Source organism: Protopterus annectens, chromosome 2.part1 (assembly GCF_019279795.1).
Source record: "Protopterus annectens isolate FY-2018-M chromosome 2.part1, PAN1.0, whole genome shotgun sequence".
Lineage (NCBI taxonomy): Eukaryota > Metazoa > Chordata > Ceratodontiformes > Protopteridae > Protopterus > Protopterus annectens.
This window is the reverse complement of record NC_056729.1, coordinates 1,383,105,164-1,383,125,262: the sequence shown is the minus strand read 5'-3', so window position 1 is coordinate 1,383,125,262 and position 20,099 is coordinate 1,383,105,164. Positions and strand designations below refer to the sequence as shown.

General features: G+C 39.6%; 1 protein-coding gene across 4 annotated transcripts in view; it reads left to right on the top strand.

The window, feature by feature from the left end:
- LOC122794455 (small vasohibin binding protein) overlaps nt 1-18,058 on the top strand; it is a 345,118-nt gene extending 327,060 nt beyond the window's left edge. For all 4 annotated transcript variants that reach the window (XM_044062857.1, XM_044062858.1, XM_044062860.1 and 1 more), the window contains exon 3: nt 17,892-18,058. In XM_044062857.1, coding sequence (XP_043918792.1) covers nt 17,892-17,984 — 93 coding nt within the window. In that variant the 3' untranslated portion in view covers nt 17,985-18,058. The remainder of the gene's footprint in view (nt 1-17,891) is intronic.
- The last annotated feature ends 2,041 nt before the right edge of the window (nt 18,059-20,099 follow it).

Here is a 20,099-nt window from a genome sequence, read left to right as displayed (position 1 = left end):
TATAGCTTGTGTATATGTCAGATTTCATAAAAATACTGTTAAGAACAACATTTGTTTTACTTGGTTACCTCTTTCCTTCCTCTCCTTTCTTTAATGCTCTTCCAAACATTAATGACATCAAGTAGGGTATATGCTTTAGAGTCCCCTGTAAGTTTAACAAAGTCAAAAAAGTCCAATAATTCCAGGTTTTGTAGGATCATAGGAAGTTACTATGCTAATGACCCTAGGGCCCTTACAAGCCTAACCACGTTCTGCCCTTGTTTCTACAATCAGCACTTACTGCTCCTGTCCAGGAGAGACACAGGTGGAACCCCTGGGGTGAATTTATGCTTATCCATCCAATCATCCAGATTGCGCTTAGAGGGCCAAAGAGGTGTTGTGCTTGACATGAATTAGGAGACAAATCTGTCCCTCCAGCAGGTTCTGTTAATGTCACATACCGGGTTAAGGTCTTTAGAGTGAGTAACTTGTGCGCTATCAAACTTGCGGATATGCAGCATTTCCAATAAAGCAGAGTCAGAGATTACCTTACACACAAGGCAGAGATTGCCTCTGAGTAGTCTGTATCAAACAGTGTAAAGTGACTGATTTCAGCCAATCCACATAGGACAGATGCTGAATACCTTGAATTCTCCTTGTAAGGAACTTTTGTGGTCTCTCTCCAGTTGCTGTAGGTGCCTGAAAAGGTACATACCAGAAGGGGTGTTCTACTCAATTATTGACCTGATGAAGGAAGTGTACAGGGAGGTTACAAGTTCTTTTTTTCTGGAGACAGTGTTCTTACTTGTAAGATGACCAATGTAGAATGTCCTTACCACTGTGGAGACATGGTGATCACAGGTAAGGTTGCTGTCAACCTGTGTGGCAAGGTTTCTCACCACTGATTGCATGCTTAGGGTGTTTCTATTAATGTGGTAGTTAGGAACATCGCTCTTACTGAAAAGGATGATAATACATTTTTTTGCATTGAGTTTAAGGCTTTGACTTTGGCACCAATCTTTTGTTTGCGTAAGACCTTCTTGTAGGATGTTGATATAATTTGGCAATTCTGTGACCGCTCCCAGTTTGCAGTCATCAGCAAACTTTGTTAGCCATAGACCATTACTTTTTACTTGTACTTTGGAGAAGTAGATTCTGAACAGTGGAGGTCACAGGACTTATTCCTCTGGAACACCACTGGATGTTCTTTGTGTAACACTGTTGCAGTCATTACATTTGGGTAATCTGCTGGCAGGTTGCCCTCAGTCGGCCTGAATAACAAAGTCTTGCGTCCTGCTTCGGTTGCTGTCTCCTCTTCCATGACATCAGGTCGTCAGGGGTATAAAACATGCAGCCGACGCCATTTTATTCAGTCTTTCTTGCCGCGCGGTGCACAAAGCAGAAGCAGTTCGCAAGTGCCGGTCAGCCGACTCCTGAAATTTTCGCATTCGAGTTTCAGAACCAAAGTCTTCAAACTAAAGCTAAATACCCCATTGGGGAAACTTTTTCTTGCTCCTTACCGATGTCAGTAAAAGTTAATAATTGCATTACTTGTGGGAAGTAAATACCTCATAAGGATTTTCATTTGTACTGTATTCCTTGCCTAGGCCCAGATCATAACGTGCCTTGCTGTCGGTTTTGTGCTAGATTTAACCAACACACTATTAAGCGTCGGTATATTTTTGCTTCTAAATATATTGGATCAAGGTTTAATTATCCTGAAATGTTGTCTGTTAGCAATCCGACTACTGGAGTTAACAAAAAACAAAGAAAAAGACAGAGACAGACCATTGAGGTCCAAAACTGACGACAAAGTTTTCCTAAGCCAGTCGCCGGTTCGCCATTTCACCGGTACTCAGTGAGGTGCTTTCGCACCCCCCCTGATACCCGCTTCTTTTGAGTCGCAGGCCTCTACCGAGACCCATTCGGAGTCTGGTATGCTGCGAGATTCTGAGTATTGATGTCTCTCCCTTGGATGGGTCCAGAGCCGCTGAGCAGGCACTGGCTTCTGAGGGTGTTTTCAGGCCTCAACATTTTTATATTCAACCGACGCCAGCCTCAAAAACGAGGTCAAAAACAGCTTCTATGTCTAAAAAACTGACGCATGAGCCACGTGCTCAGGCCCCTATGCCTAAAAAACAGATGATCAAAATGGCTGAGGACTTAATTACATTGATCAGGGGTTCCCAACCCCCCCCCCCCTGCTGAGAGGCCTTGATTATAAATCTTCAGATCAGGTTTCCATTTCTTCTGATTCCTCTTCTGATCAGGAATTTTCTATTCCACCCTATGAGGATTCTGATGCAGAGAAATCCATCCCATCTGCATCTCCTTCTGAGGATTACTCTTTTGGAGAGACTTTGCATACCTTAAGGGAACATTTTCACTGGGAGAGTCAGGACTTCTCTGAATCAAAAAAGAGTCTTAGGGATTTTCTTCTTCTTCCTCAGCATAGGCATTTGGCAATCCCTCCTTATTAGACATTGTTGATGATGTGTTTTCGGAATCGAGCATGGCTCCTGATTCCCTACCTCCGGCTCCTAGTAAGCCAGACAGATATTACAGGGTTCCTGACTCCCACAAATTTCTATTTAAAAATCCTGCTGCTGACCCTGAGATTATTTCACAGGGTCCCAAGGTTGTAAAGGCCTCTACAGCCAAAAATCCTTTCCCCCTCTGATAGAGATTCCAGGGTGCTGGATAGATGGAGAAAGAAGGTTTATACGTCTGCTACCTTGGCAATCAGGGCCTTAAACTGCCAGTTTCATATGCTTAAATATCAACAGCATGTTATGGGCTTACTGAAACAGAAAATGATGTTGATTTCTGATTGTGTGGAAAATAGAGTTACAGGAATTATTGCATTCAGCAGAACAGGTTGGAAAGCATACTTTGCAATGTGGTTTTGATTCCTTGGAAGCCTCTTGCAGGACCGCAGTTACTGGATCTGTCATTAGAAGACATGCCTGGCTCAAGGAGCAAAATCTGCCTGATCATGTTAAAGCTAAATTGTTGGATGCCCCCTTGCAGCATGATACTCTGTTTGGTAATAAGGCAGAAGAGCTTTTAAAGAAAATGGAAGACAAAGCTAAATCTATGCAAACTGTAAAATATTTCTTGCAAGTGCAGCCACCCAGGTTTAGTAGGCACTGGCCTACTAAAAATTGGTCCTTTCTGGTGTCCAACAGAGCCACTCAAGGCAAATCCAGGCACTCAAAAGGCTCCAGATACCAATCACAGGTCAAAGCAATGGGGTGCCTCCACCTCCAAATCTGGAGGAAACAAAGCACAACCCTACAGTAAGCAGTCTCAATGACTTTCCGATACCATCACCAAGCACTTATCTTTTGGCAGCCCCCTTGGGGGGAAACTAGCACTTCATGCTCAAAATTAGCAGTTAATTATCCAGGACAAGTGGGTATTAAACATAGTATCCCAAGGGTACAGATTTCATTTCCATACTTTGCCAATTCCAAACGGATGGCCAGATCTGCCACAAAATCAGTGGGCAGAGGCTCAGAAACAAGTTATTTTATTTTTTATTTATTTATTTTACATTTGTTGACCGGGCTAGTCCAGCTGGACACATATCCATTTTCAGCAGAGGCCCGGGGAGAAAAGCTCCTCGATAGTACAAAACAGTGTATGACATTAATCAAATAAAAAACAGTAAATAAATTCACAGTTTCAGGAACAGAAGTACTATATACAATTTAGCTATTTATGCAGAAAAGAACATATAGAAATAAAATAGTTGGGTAAGAAATAAGTAAATAAGTACAGTACAAGAACATGCTAGAAAGAGGTGTGTTAACATAAGATACTAGAGTGACAAAGAGAGATATTAAGATATAAGAGATAGTCCAAATTAGTTGAAAGACAGGTTCAGCTTCTGGATTCCAGTATGCAGGTAGATTATGCAGACATAAGATTTAGAAATTTTGTGAGAAGACAAGAGTTGTTAGTCTGGGTTAAGACAGGTGCATAGCCAATGTGTTTTAAGGTAGGATTTAAGCCTGATTTTGAATTGTGTAAGTGATGGTAGTGAGGTTAGGTCGCTGGGAAGAGAGTTCCAGGTTTTACCAACGGTGTTAGAAAATAGAGAGTCCCCTGCCTTGTTGTTGGCTATGTGTGTTAGTACTAGCATTTTAGTGGCTGAGCGCAGGGTATTAAGGTTACTGTAGGGAGTGATAAGGTTGGTAAGAATTGGTGTGTTACTAGGCTGGTACAGGATTTTATAGGCAATTATTAATTGATTAAGTAGAAGTAGGTTGGGTAACTCTAGCCATCCAAGATTTTTATAATTAATACAGTGGTGGGTCCTAAATGTAGAGCCAGTTGCAAATCTTGCAATATTGTTGTATGAGACTACTAGTTTGTTCATATTGGTTTTTGAGAGGTTAGTATAAATAGGGGAGGCATAGAGGAGGGTAGAGATTAAGTGGGTCTGGGCAATAGTAGATCTAGCTAGTGGGGTAAGAAAGGATTTGATTCTATATAGTGAGCCTAGTTTTTGTTAACTGTTTTATGGTATTGTTTATGTGGGCCTCAAAGTTAAGGTTATTGTCAATTAGTACTCCTAGGAGTTTTGTGTTAGAGTCAGGGATATAATAGTTCCATTGTTAGAAGTGACAGTAAAGTTGAGAGGTGTGTGTCTATGGGTGGGAGTAAAAAGTAGAAGTTTTGTTTTTTTAGGATTTAGGATAAGACATTGATGTTGTAGCCAATCCTCAACTGTGTTAAACACTTTTTGGGTAAGAGATTGAAGGTCTGCTGGATTTGGGGCTGTGCAGATTAATGTGGAGTCATCAGCATATTGTATTAAGGAGGCCTGAGGAATAACAGTGTACAGGTCATTGATAAAGACAGAGAATAGAAGTGGTCCAAGTATAGAACCTTGGGGGACACCTAGTGAGATGGGGAGATAGGTTGTTCCCCCACAAGACTGCTTGTTGCCTATTGCTTAAGTAGGATTCAAACCATTGTATAGAAAGAGTATCAAGGGACAGGTTTTTCAGTGTGTTAATGAGAAGTTTGTGGTTAACCATGTCGAAGGCTTTGGAGAGATCAATAAAGAGGGCTGAGGATAGAGTGTTATTATTGCGGTTTTTATTAATACAGTTGGAGAAGGATAAAAGGGCAGTAGTAGTACTGTGAAATGGCCTGAAACCGTGTTGGCAGCTAGCTAGCAAGTTATTGTCTATAAGGTGTTTTAACAGTTGCATATGAATGCATTTCTCCATGATTTTGGCCAAAGGAGAGAGTATGGCAATAGGTCTGTAATTGGATAGATCCCTAGAGTTACCACCCTTATGAAGGGGATAATATGTGCAATCTTCCATGTGATAGGAATTGCACCTTCAGAGATTGTTCTGTTAATCAGAATGGAAACTGGGTAGGCTATAGCATCTGCTGCTATCTGTAGATATTCAGCAGGAAGGAGATCGGCAGCAATGGTGGTAGGTTTGAGTTTTGCAGAAGGGTACAGATAAGGGATGTAGAGATGGGTTTGAGATGAAATGGGGGAGGTAAGGTAGTATTATGGGATGTTAGAGGTGAGCTATTGGGGGATAGTTGGTTGGAAAGAGACTGAATGGTTTCAGTGAAGAAGGTGTTAAAGGTTCTTGCTACTTCCTTTGGATTGTCCTGGTCTGCACCTACAGGTGGGGGGGTGACAGTACGACCTGGGTGTAAGAGAGTATTTATACCTGCCCAAAATTTTTGGGGGTTACTTTTCTGGGTATTTTGGAGTTGTATGTAGTACTTTCTTTTATCTAACAATATTGATTTTTTGTATCATTTCTTAACTGTCTAAACTTGATGTGATCTTCATGGTTTTGGTAGTACCATAAGGTCCAGATTTTATTTCTAAGTAGCATTTTTGTTTTGTATCTTTTGAGAGCCAGGGGGCTGGTTTGTTTCTAATTTTAATGGTCCTTTTTGGAGCGTGGAGGTCGAGAATGTGTAGAAATTTACTGTTAAAGTAGATTACTGTTTCCTCAAGGGGTAGAATTTTAAGGGGTGCCCAGTTGCAAGCTCTAAGTTCGTTTTTGAAAATATCAGGGTTAAATTTTGTTTTATTCCTCACTGCTCTATAGGTAATTGGATTTTGGATATCAGTCTTGTCTCTGATTATGAAGGTTAGAGCATGGTCGCTTATATCCTCAGGGAGAGTACCTACTTTATAGCTTAGGTGATGTCTATTTATTAGTATCCAGTCTAGGGTGCTTTCAGTGTTGTTCTGTTTATTGGTCCTTGTGGGGGAGGTTATAGTTTGAGTAAAGCCATGTAAATTAAGATGGGTAGAGGGTTGTTCTGAGGTACAGCTATTCCAGTTTATATTAAAGTCTCCGAGTACTATTGTCTCTTGGGGATAGTTGGTTGATAGCCAATTCAGGATATTTTCTAGGTTGTTTGAGTTATTCCCTGGGGGAAGATAGACGGCGATAATATAAATAGATTTATGGTTATTGAGTTGGTTATTGAGTTATGCCCCTCATGGATATGGGGGCTATTCAACCAGTACCAGAAAAGGAAAAAGGACAAGGTTTTCATTCAAGACTTTTCCTGGTGCCCAGAAAAGACAATTCTTGGTGTCCAATACTGGACTTATTGATTTTGAACACGTTCTTGCCTCAAATACCTCATCTACTGTCTCAGCAGAACAATAAAATTCTGCACACTCAGCTCCAAACTCTGAATCTTGCAGCATGGCTGATCATGTAATTATTCAAACAACACCCCCCAGTAAATCTGTGATGAATGTCATTTTGGAAGTCAGTAGGCCCGGTACTAGAAAATCTTATGCTGATAAATGGAAGAGATTCTGTACAATATTTGACTGAGATGCTTGACAAGGGCCTATCTTTTTCATCAATAAAAATCCATGCCTCTGCCATCTTGGCTCATTACAACACAGAGCCTCCCCTCTTTTCTCATCCTCTGCTTAAACAGTATCTTAGAGGGGCCAGAAATGTAAGGCCTCCCAGAAGATCACCAACTTCTGCATGGGACCTCAGTTTTGTGCTGGAAAACCTCACCCTGCCACCTTCTGAACCAGCAGCTACTGCGGATGTAAAATTTCTATCTTGGAAAACAGCTTTTCTCTTGGCAGTCACTTCAGCAAGAAGGGTTTCAGAACTACAGGCTCTCATGGCTGTGGAGCCTTTTATTACATTTTACGCAGACAGGGTGTCCCTCAGGACCAATCCTTCTTTTATGCCTAAGGTGGTATCCAGTGTGGCTCTTAACCAGACATTTCACCTGCCAACATTTTACCCAAATCCACAGAACAAGGGAGAGCGGATTCTGCATTCATTGGACGTACACAGACAACTAAGATTCTACTTAAACAGGACCAGATCTCTAAGAAAGTCTGAGCAACTACTGGTAGCATTTGCTGCAGGGTCAGAGGGGAAGGCTATATCAAAGCAGACGATTTCAAAGTGGATAAGCCACTGCATTTGTTTCTGCTGCTTGCACCACGGTAAACCTGTGCCCAAGGGGATCAGATCACATTCCACCAGGGCTGCCTCTACTTCAGCAGCTTTTCTCAGAGGGGTTCTAACCAAAGACATCCTAGAAGCTGCTACTTGGAGCTCTGTTCACACCTTCACAAAGCATTATCATTTGCCTCTCTTCTCCAAATCCAGGGCATGCTTTGCCACTGCAGTTCTGCAGGGCCTTATAGCCACTCCTAATGCTGTTTAGTTCCATCCTCCCATCCATAGCTTTGGGATTCTACCCAAATGTAATGACTGCAACAGTGAAACACGAAGAACATAGTACAGTTGTGTACACTTACCATAAATGTAGATGTTCGAGTGTATTCACTGTTGCAGTCTGGGTTACCCACCCACCATCCCCCTTTTCTATACCTTTTCTTTCCTTCACTATATACTAAAGCCTTTTTGGTGTATTTGCTTTTAGATGAAGGTAAAGTTTATGTTGCTAAAAGTGCATTTACATATATTTCTGTTTATATATATATATATATATATATATATATATATATATATATATATTTGCTCCCCATTTAGGGGGCACCTGACATCTGGGGCAAAAAAAACTGAATAAAATGGCGTTGGCTGCATGTTTTATACCCCTGACATCATGGAAGAGTAGACAGCAACTGACGCAGGACCCAAGACTTTGTTATTCAGGCTGACTGAGGGCAACCTGCCAGCAGATTACCCAAATGTAATGACTGCAACAGTGAATACACTCGAACATCTACATTTATGGTAAGTGTACACAACTGTACTTTACAGGTCTGCTATTGGAGATGGATTCCACTATTTTGACTGTATGGGTTCTATCAGTGAGCCGGTTAGCAACCCACCCAACGATACAAGGGTTGATACTTAGCTGGGTGAGTTTGTCAATAATGCCTAAGTGGGGAGTAGTGTCAAAAGCCTTGGCCTAGTCCAGGTAGGCTGTATGCACAGTTTTCCCATCGTTTAGGGCTCTGGTGACTGTCTTGAAGTCTACCAGGTTTAACAGGCATGGTTTCTCTTTGACAAATACAATCTGAGTAGGTCATGGTATGGATATTATCTATATCTTTGTTGATAGTCCACGATGATTCACTCCATGGCCTTGCAGATAAGGCTAGTCATGCTAATAGGACAGAAGTTCCTAGGGTCAGTGGAAGCACCACCCTTGTGCAAAGGAATAACAGTGGCTGTTTTCCATTCATCTGGTGCTTAGACTGTGATTGAAAAGAGTACCCAATGGTGTTGCTTATTCTTATTGGAGCCCATGTAGGATGTACCCTGGGATGTTATCGGGTCCCATAGATGCTATGTTTTTGACGTTAAGGCATTTCCGACCTGCTTTCTAGAGATGCAAGGTGGAGGACCAGTGTAAGGAATGTTATGGGATATGTGTGGTGGGGACAGGGGAGTGACATTTTCACAGAACCTGTTGGCTAACAAGTTCATTAAGTCCAAAGGCTCACCGTATGTGGTATCATTAGCTACCAGATTTGCACAAAACTGGGTCTTACCTTTTAGGCAACAGATGTAACTAAAGAATGCCTTATGGTTGTCCTTATTTGAGGACACTAATTTGGATTCATAGTTTGCTTTGGAGGACTTCACAAGAAGTCTTATTTGCTTGTTTAAACTGAGAAGGAAGTGTTTCCAGTTTAGGGTACACTCCCTCTTACTTTTGGACAACAATTTCTACCTCTTATTATAAAGCTTGTTAATGGCAGTTGTTCACCAGACAGGTTTGCTCTTCCTTGAAATGCTTGTTTTGGTCTTATCAGGTAGGATGCGTCAATGCAGTTATACAGGTGTTTGTAAAAAGCATTGGTGTAGGACTTGGCATAATTGCCAGTTACGTCTGACTGTGGAGCTGCAGTGAAGCTATTTATACCATCCCTTAGAATGATCTGCTTTGAAGAAGTCATTTAATTTAGTTGCTGCTGAGTGGGGGGGGGATCTGGTGTGATAGTTGCTTCGAATGAGATTGATTTGTGATTTATTGAATCTGTCAAGGGAAGACCTCACAGTGGAGGTGCTACAGTGGTCTGCCATATTGGTAAGTACCAGCTCCAGGATGGTGTCTAACAGCTGGTCCGTGGCTTTGGAGTTAATGAATTTGAGAAACCTTTGGGCAAGTGAGTTTGGGCATGAGTTTCTTCTTCCATCGTATTTCACAAATGTAATTGATGCTTTATAAGCCACACTTATACAAATACTACATTATTAAACTGGAAAGAACAATTCATTTATAATGGTTTGTTTGCTTCACATATTTTACCTTATAAATGTTTTGTGGATTTTTTATATGGTCAGGAGGTGAAGATAGAGCTGATGCTTTTTGGGATATCTACATGAAACTACTACATTTTTAACTTTTAAACTGACATTTTTATCGGAAGGAATTAATTTTTTGAGATATTTTTATTTTTAATGTGGATGGAATAATGCACATTAAAATTTATAAGAAGGATGTTCAAAAGAACAGGTATCTACATAGGAAAAGTATGTATCCTAAGCATGTTGGGATTGTCCACAGACACATTTTAAGCGCAAGTTTGCTAAACACAGAACTTCATAATTTTAAGGAACAAATTAATGAAATGATAGAATTTAGTTGCCAACCAAATATTTTACAATCAAATAAGTGGAACTAGAACGTGATACTATAGCAGCACCTTATTTTTCTAAATGTGTTAATAAAATTTAAAATGTAAAAAGCCTTGTACAAGTTATTTTATGAAATATTAATAGAAGATCTGACCAGATACCCAAGATAGTGTTAAAAACGTTACCAAATGAGACCAATAACCAACGAAAATATAAAGGTGGTATCAGGTGATTATATTTCTGGTTTTCTTACTGTTGATCTCCATCTCCCAGATCCAGTCGTCTCTGGTTCATTTACAACATACTCCTGGCTCTTCTAGTCAGCTCTTGTGCATTTTAGGTTTCTCAGGCTTTGGAAAAGGTTTTACTGGCATAGTCTGTGAACTTTTTTTATCAAAAGAATAAGAAGCTTGTTGGCTCACTTTTTGTTGGACAGACTTTTGTATTTCCTCTTAGCGTGTTCTGTATCAAAGAATGACTTTGATGCTCCAGGAAAAAAATATTCTGAAGATGGGTATAGATACAGCAACTTGAATGTCATGCCTGCCTCTTGACATTCTCTGATTGCTGTGATAAATGTACTCCTCTTCTGCTTGGGTTGCAGTGAGTAATCATTTTCCACAAACACACTACTGTTTCCAACTTTTAGTACGTTATCTTTCTGCCACAGTTATGTTAGAATCTACTCTCTCTGCTGGTAGGATTTCATCTTTAATAGCAAAGGTCTTAGCTGCTTTGTCATGGCTAGGTTTAGCGCACACATGCAATGTGACCTTTCAATTAACAAATCCTGCTGTGGAATATCAGTCCATTTGCTTATTTGTCCTTTCATAAAATTAGCACGTCCGTTCCTTTCAGTTTCTCTGGTACAGCAGAAAATTTCAGGTTTCCTCTACATGCTCTGTCCTCTAATTCTATTTTTTTCTTCATTTCAACCTCTAATTTTTGCTGTTTTATCAGCCCATCTGAATATCTGTTTAAAGCTTCTTCCATTTTTTCCAGTCTTTTCTTGAGTTGATATACTCTTTCAGTGTTTCATTTATTTTAAAAAAGCTGTGAGCACATTTGACTTATTTTTCCTCTAGATTACTGGAAGTCGCATCTTGCACTAAACCTGGAGCTTGAACTGCTTTTTGATGAACAGCTGCCACATTCTTCCTGGGCAGTTTGTTTTTCTCTCTCACCTTTTTTGACTGATTCTCTTTCAGGCTCTCTGAATTTCTTTTTTACTGGTGTCCAGGCATTGCCCTTACTAGCCGGTAACTGAAATTTACCGAGAAAGACAATTTAACTGGCTCTCTTTTCTGGGTTTCTGTTTTCACACTGGGAGAGCTGAAGTTTAAGCTGTTATTCTGTGTGCAACCATCCTGGAATTCCCTTATGGTGGTATACTTAGTTTTGTTTGATGGGCCTAGTTTAGGATGTAATGTATACTAACCCAGGATTCATTTATCATTTTGTTATACTGGCAGTTGATGCAGAGGGTGAAGGCTGTGAAACTGTTCCTGTGGTACAGGGTTTTTTCTTCCCAGCCCTTGTTTGCCTACTCTGTGACCTTGAGTAAGTCACTTAACTAGACATTTTTCCTTGGTTGTCCCTGAAAAGTGATTGTGTGTACAACAGGATTACCTTGTTAATGAATGAGTTTTATTATTAAGGTAGCTATTTCTTCCTTTCTTGTCCCCCCTCTTGATAATTTCTGTACTGGGAGCAACACAGTCTTTGCTGGTCTGTCTTGAACTGTTTTTTTTTTCTAGCTCCTTATGGCACCGAACTGTCTGGAAAAGCACACTACCTGAGACAGACTCTTACTGTTTGCTTTCATAGATGCATGATGATCTGTGGTTTTCTTCATGTTATACCTTTTTTTTTATATTCTAATATTCTTCATCCTTCCCTGCTGCTGTTTGACATTATTTGCTTACAGCTAGGTCATAGTTCAAAAACAGTACCATTTACTGGACTTAATATTTTTTGTCATTGTTTTATGTCATCATTTTAATGATCTTTTAGGGATCTTTTCAGTCTATTACATGCTTGGACAGTTTTATTGTATTCAGCTGTTTTAATTGCATTGTTTTGTTTATGCAAGTAGAACATATTTAAAATACATTACTTTTTAGCATTTTAATTATTCATTATTTATATTACGTTGTTGCATTTGAGATTTGTAAGAAAAAATTAATATCCCAGTTGTGTGTATTGTTTGCTTAGGCTTTTACTTGATCTATACATTGTTTTGCATTCTATGCATTGAAGTTAAGTTGGCTTATCTTGGGGAATTCTTCTAGCCTTGCAAGTCTCATTTCATATTTACACCATTTTGTCCATCAATTCCTTTTACAAAATGTTGTGTCAGTAAGAAGGGAGCATTTTCCTTTTTTGCAGTCTCTGCAGTGTTGTTAAAAAATAAGCTTTAAGTACTGGTCCCAGAATTGTTTCTTTTGATAACACACTTTAACACTATTGTTACAGCTGAAAGGAATTAATTTACTGAGATTTTCTACATCATCCTGTCCAGTTATCCTTGCTTTAGTAATGCAGTAAATCACTGAACAGATTAGTATGTGAAATGTTTTAAGTAGTTTGCATCCACAGCCATATTTTCATCTAGCACCCCGATTAACCAGTTTATCTGGCATGATCTTCCTGTTCCAACTCTTTGTATCCAATATCTTATCTTCTGGATATTGTAAAATCCATGCCTTTTATTTCTGTTTTTCAGCAGTGATTCCAGGAATTTGCTCACAACTAAATGTGTGGCTTTATGGTTACATCTCCTAGCCTGAGTTTTGGAATATTTAGTGTTGAAAAAAATATGAGTACTTGCATTAAATGTGTGTTTTATTTATCTATAATTGTTTGCTGTTTTATTATTATCCATTCTAATTTTTGGGCTTGATCACTTGGAAAGAGATTGTATCTCACTGCAGCAGATTCCATTTTCATCAGTATGAAAAAGTACTTCTAACAGGGGGTTTATTTGTAGATCTCACAAAAGCCTTTGAAACTATAAATCACGTCATCCTATTTCACATATTGGCCAAACTGAGTTTTGGCTCTAACATGGTACAGTGGTTCATACTATATCTGGACAGCAGAACCTTCTAGGTATACCACAATTCCACTACTTCTGAATCTGACACAGTGCACACTGGAGTGCCACAAGGCTTCATGCTAGGTCTTCTACTCTTATGTCTGCTTTTAATGAACTGCCATACAACTTCCCCAACTTTAACATTGTAATGTGCACAGATGAACTTTTGGTTCTTGAAGCCAGCAAAAATCCCCACAACCTACAGCAACTGCTCAAAGTAGCTTTGCTTCCTTCTACAACTGGATCCATACTAACCATCTGTTAATCAATCCAAGCAAATCAGGGTCTATGTTACATGAACAAACTATCAAAATGTCGAGTACAACATACTCAACATCCTTTAATCGATCGTTCATGTAATCGGACACTCCAAATGCCAAAATTTAGAGTTCCGAAATGTTTTGGTCGGCCATCCTAGTCAGTGTAGTGTGTGACGTAGACACGCTACACTGTTCGGAATGGCTACGTCACAGGCTGCTTTGTTTAATATATCAACTCTGAGATTGCTGTACATCTCGCTTGTTGTGATTATGGGGAAATTGCCCTTTCCCCAATGTACAGCGATCTGGGAGTTGGTATATTTAGTTGGGGGGGGTGGGGGGTGAAGCCCCCCACTTTATTTTAAAAGTAGGTGCGTTTGTGTAGGTGTGTTAGTGTTTGAATGATGTGAGTATGTAGTGGTTTGTATGCATTGGTTGCATGTGTGTGTTTTGTATGTTAGTGTAGGGAAGGTGTGGGACAAACAAAATCTTTCAATTTTGTTTGTTTCAGGCTTTTAAGGTTTCGAGGTTTTGAACTTACGATCATAGTGTGTCGAGTATGTTATACTCGACATTATGATCGTTCGTTCATGTAACATAGACCCGCAAATCAAGCATCATGGTCTTTGCCACATGCCAAGAACTACCCTCCTAGATTGGTAACTGTTGTGGTTTTGAATCAGTGTCAGATAACGGAGATTGTCACCTGCGTTTTTTCACAGGGTGTAGTTGGGAGGTCTGACTTGGAGTTTGGAACGTGGTGATGGTGGTGGGGCAGTAGCCCTGAGCAAGTATTTTAAATAATAATGTGCCGAGAGGAATGCAGCTCTGGAGTTGACAGCTATTCCATTTGAAGTGTAATAGTAGTTTGTAGCATTGCATGTGGGAGTCTGCCTGAAACACATATCTGCATGTTATATTCTCTACTGCTTGGAGCTTGTGGGTGTTAGCCAGGCAGTGGAATCTAAGAAGGGAAGTATGTTGTCCAGTATGGAGATAAGAACATTTCTTGCTAGTGAGTAGCAAGGTTCTAAAGTGAGAAGGTGGACGAAACTGTTGCATAGTTTTAGTTGGGTAAGAGTTTTTCCTGACAGCTATGACACAGTGCCATACTTAAACAAAGGTATTGCAGATCATCTTTGATCCTTTGTTTAACCTTATCTTGGCTGTTCTGCTGTATTTAGAATGTCAGGAATTGTGGCCGCTGTTTGATACGACTATATTAAACATGATCCATTTAATATCAAAGTCCACATTAGAAAAATACATTTCCTTTTTCTTGCTGTCTTAAGATATTACCTAGAATTTTCATAATTCCTCCCTTCTACTGGAGGGAGGAGCCTTTGTACATCCACAAACAGGATTGTTCTGCCTTTTCCAGTCTCTACTGTGACTCTCAATGCCCCCTTGATTCTTTGTTGGGTTTGATCTCCTCCATTATATGCAGAGCTGTAACTTCTGTATTTTTGCTTCTGTCCATTTTAGCCCTGTCATGTTTTTACAGCTGCAGTATCAAGGCACATAACTAGATTAAATTTCATAGGTATCCCTTGAAAATTGATGCATGTTTTGTAAACTGATAAAAGGGACAGTGTAAGAATGTATAAATACGTTAAAAAGATGTCTGTTGTAAGAAACCATCCATTGTTATATGAAGCTTGAAATAATGAAATCTACTTGGATGGTAGCGTTGTTACCTCACAGCAAGAGGTTCTCCTGTTCGATTCTCGGCTGGGCTTGGGAGTGCCTTCTGTGTGGAGTTTGCATGTCCTCCCCGCAGTTGGGTAACGTTCGAAAGACATGCGTGCATAAATGAGCGTGCTTTCGTTGAAGGTTGGGCGTCGAGCTGGCACCTCTGCGTTTCGTAAAAAAATGTACTGCCAATCATTAGTGGACCGGAGTTCCGCTGTGGCGACCCCTTACCAGGAAAAGCCGAAAGACAAACAACAAAACTTGGATTGATCAAAGCCCTGTGAATCAGATGAGTCAAACACTTACTTGCAGAGTAAGAGAAAAGGAATGTTGAGATTCATAACACTTTATGTATTATTATTATTGTTATTATTATGTAGCTGTGGTGGTGCAGGGGTAGCGTTGTCACCTCACAGCAAGAGGTTCTCCCGTTCAATTCTCGGCTGGAGCACCTTCTGTGTGGCGTCTGCATGTCTTCCCCGTGGTCGAGTGGCATTCGAAAGACATGCATGAATGGGCGTGCCTTCGTTGAAGGTTGGGCGTCGGGCTGGCACCTCGGCACCGTAAAAATCAACTGCCAGTCATTAGTGGGCCGGTGTTCCGCTGTGGCAACCCCTAACCAGGAAAAGCCGAAAGAAGAACAACATTGTTGTTATTATTATTACATGATCTTCATGTGAAGCCTTTTTTTTTTCTCTGACAGTGTTTGTAGATTTAATTGCCTCAACCAAAGAGTAGTTGTTTGTGACATAGGTTATCTCAAAGGTGTCACTCTTGTGTCACCAGCTGTAAGTTCAGAATACAGCACATTTAGAAACAGAGTACATTACAACATAGAGTATCAGACACTATTAGTGTTTTCCTGCAATGATACTGTGTACCTCTCTTCTGATTCTTTTCAGCTGCCAGAAAATGAGTGAAAATTTTCCTTGTTCTTCTGTGAAAACAATCAAATGCCCTTTTTGAGTGCAACCAACAGGTAGGGTTCCATGCAAAACATCACTGAGGTCAACTAGTTTCAAGGATTCATCCTTCCCCAGAAGTTGCAGTTTTTATGCTACTTTTTCAAAATGGGTTTTCCAACATCTTGTTTCAGTCAACTCAAAAGATTTGAGTACAAAAATCTCTGCATCTGAATTCATATCTTTGGTTAGTAAAGTTACATTTTATGCTTTCAGATCTTCAGATATTTTGCTTTCCTGTTAACTATTCACCTCAATTTGGATAGTCTTTAGTGAAGCGATAGATACTCTGATGTGCAGAAGGTACAGATCACCTGCCTTACTTGTCTAGTAGATTTGTACCGGATAGTAGCATTTTCACCAAGCTCTCTTATCTTCCCAGTTTGCTACTTTATTTCTGTGACATAAGCAGTCTAATGCCCACTGCACTGCCTGATGCCTATCTCTGAAAATGCGCATTAGAACTGGCTTCACTGAGGCAAAACTAAGTTCAGTCCATGATGTCAATGCTAATGGTCTTATTTTCTACTTTCATGCATGTAGTGCCAACAGCTTAAAAGTGCTGCATCTGTGAGCACCATAGTACATTTACTCATCTGTTCACATAACTGAATTTAAGTAAAGATGCAATTTCCCATAGTAACTGCACTGTTTCTGATAATCCAATCAAAGTTTGAGCATGACTCATAAATCCTTTTTCCTCTCACATGAGCCCTACATCAGAGCCTGGTATTAAGAGTGGATATCTTCATCTGTGGTCAAATCCTGTGCTGAAATCTTCATTGCAGTGTGTTTTGCTGTCACAGTAACTGACAGTATAACTCGAACAGCATGCTTTCGTATTCCTATCATAGCAACTCAGTCCAAATCATAACTTCTTTTTCTGGCTTTTCTGTGGCTAATTTTCATCAAAAACGTAGGGGATTCTATAGTTGTAAACCATCCACTGTGACCAATGAAAAGGATGAACATACTAGTTGAGTTTTCAAGACATGAGTATTAAACATAGGCAGCACCACAGCCGTACATACCCATGTATAGTTGACCCTGTGTACTGATTTGTCTCACCCATTGCTTCAGTAACTTTCTTGAAGAAGTCGACCAGGTTAAATAGGCAGGAACTACATTCTTCTACTGATGTTTCACATTATTTTTTCAGTGGTCTTCCTGTTAACGTTCTAGAGCCAGCTGTCCCATTCCTCATCTTTTAACCCTCCTGTGCTGCCTGCTTTCAAGTGTTAGTAGCTTAGACACTTTTCCACAGTTATTATATATACTTGTATTTTTTCACCTTGCTTTACTGTGTCATAACCAGTTTATCCCCTTATATTATTTTAGCATATCTAATTGCTGCTCATGTATTCTGTAGCTTTAGCATCTTATCCTTTTCTGATGTATTCTGCCACTTTGTGCTTAGTGGAGTACTTTTTTTTACACCTTTTCTGTCTAAATATTAAATAGCATTGCCTTGCTTCAGAAGCAATACTTTTCACTGATCGTCTCCACTGTAGTAAAAGTGTCAAGTGTGATTCAGTTCCCATGTAGATTTAGAAGTGGTAGTAACTTTGTTTCAGTGTTCCCAGCTGGATCTAATTTTATCAAGGTATGGAGCTGAGGGTTACAGCAGTCCATACATCTCTTGTGAAATTCACCTCAGGTAATTACTGTCTTGCTTTGGTATGGCTGTAGCCTCCCTAGTTGCCTTTTCTCTCTTTTTTTATATACAGTATGCATCATTCTAAAATACCATATTTCAGCTTGTTTAATCAACATGCTAACAAATCTTTATTTTTATGTTTCACAGATTTATGCCCTAAACAAAGTGATGACAGAACTAGAACAAGAGCAGTTCAAAACATTCTGTCAAAAAATGGAACCACAGGGGAATAATGGATGAAGCCAAGGCCTGCTGGAAAATTGAGTCTCTTAACTGCATATTCAAGAAAATTTTCACTGCAAGGATGTGGCTGATTTTTTTACTGCTAAGTTCTAAACACCAATGCTCGAATTTCTGCTACATTCTACATTTAACAATGCAGATGGACTTTTCAGCCCCATATTCATTTATTTTGTTTCTTAAGCACTGTTTCAAAGACCTTTCCATATGCAGACTGTAGAAAATTCAGTTGTTTCACAAATATTTCCTCAGCCCTAGAAGGATATAACTTGTAACAGCTGGTGTACATCTGATCAAGGAAATGGCTGACTAGTTTTGGAAATTTTGATATATAGTTAATGTGCTGGACAAAAGAAAACCCATGTGTTTATGTAAGCATTACATGTTATCTCCACTGCCTTCTGACATAAAGCATGTTAACCAAAATGTACATGATTGGACAGAATTTGGAGTGAATGTGGAAGGAGAGATAATTTTGGTTACTTGATAAATGAATAATGATTAAGTACAAAGTCAAAGTTTCCCTTTTGTTTGGCAATGGGGTGATCAGAGTGATTGGCTGTAGTAGTGCGCGCTTAACAGAAGCAACAGTATCATTGTATTTGGGGACTTCAATGTGCACAGTTCTGTCCAACAGGGACATCAGCATGATACTTTTCTCTTTCAGTACAACCTCCACCAAAAGTGAAGATCCCTACCAGGCCCTAATCCTTGCCAACAGGAAAGCATTCTGTCCTGGATCTCTTCACCAGCATTCCGCAAACACTGAGGTAAAAAAGTAAAAGAAAAATCTAGCCAAGCTAGAGTTTCCACTTTGTGATTCCTTAAACCTCTTGTATTAGAGGCACATGTGATATATGCAAATGACCCTTTAAGGATGTCAGGTGTTTCAGCTATATGGCAGTTCTGAATGCCCGTGACTTTTACCCTTACAGTTATGTACACAGTGGCAAGTGATTTATTCTCCTCTTTGTCAAGGAGATGACTTTTTGGAGGTATTTTATAGACCTTTGCAGCTCCTTTGAAAGTGTGGACCATTCCAATCCCTCACTAAACAAACTTGTTTAGAATTCAGTACCATACCGGGTCAGTTGGTCTCAAACTATCCATCAGAGAGAACCTTCATAGTTCAGATGGGCAACCTATGCACTGACAGCGGCAGCTTCTCATTTTTGGTTCCACAGGGTTCAGTTTTAGGTCCTGTATTAAGTCATTGATAAATACAGAAATTAAATGTTTACACCTCACCAGGTAAAGTCATTGTATTTGCTTATGACATCATCTTGTACAGAAATGGTCCCTCATCAACATCTGTCCAAATAGGCTTTTATTTTTATGTTTCACAGATTTATGCCCTAAACAAAGTGATGACAGAACTAGAACAAGAGCAGTTCAAAACATTCTGTCAAAAAATGGAACCACAGGGGAATAATGGATGAAGCCAAGGCCTGCTGGAAAATTGAGTCTCTTAACTGCATATTCAAGAAAATTTTCACTGCAAGGATGTGGCTGATTTTTTTTTTTTACTGCAGTTCTAAAGCACCAGTGCTCTGAATTTCTGCTACATTCTACATTTAACAATGCAGATGGACTTTTCAGCCCCATATTCATTTATTTTGTTTCTTACACTGTTTCAAAGACCTTTCATATGCAAGACTGTAGAAAATTCAGTTGTTTCACAAATATTTCCTCAGCCCTAGAAGGATATAACGTAACAGCTGGTGTACATCTGATCAAGGAAATGGCTGACTAGTTTTGGAAATTTTGATATATAGTTAATGTGCTGGACAAAAGAAAACCCATGTGTTTATGTAAGCATTACATGTTATCTCCACTGCCTTCTGACATAGCACTGTTAACCAAAAATGTACTGATTGGACAGAATTTGAGTGAATGTGAAGGAGAGATAATTTTAGTTATAAATGAATAATGATTAAGTACAAAGTCAAAGTTTCCCCTTTTTGCTTGTATGGGGTGATCAGAGTGATTGGCTGTAGTAGTGCTAACAGAAGCAACAGTATCATTGTATTTGGGGACTTCAGTAAATACGTTCTGTCCAACAAGGGACATCGCACTGATACTTTTCTCTTTCAGTACAACCTCCCACAAAAGTGA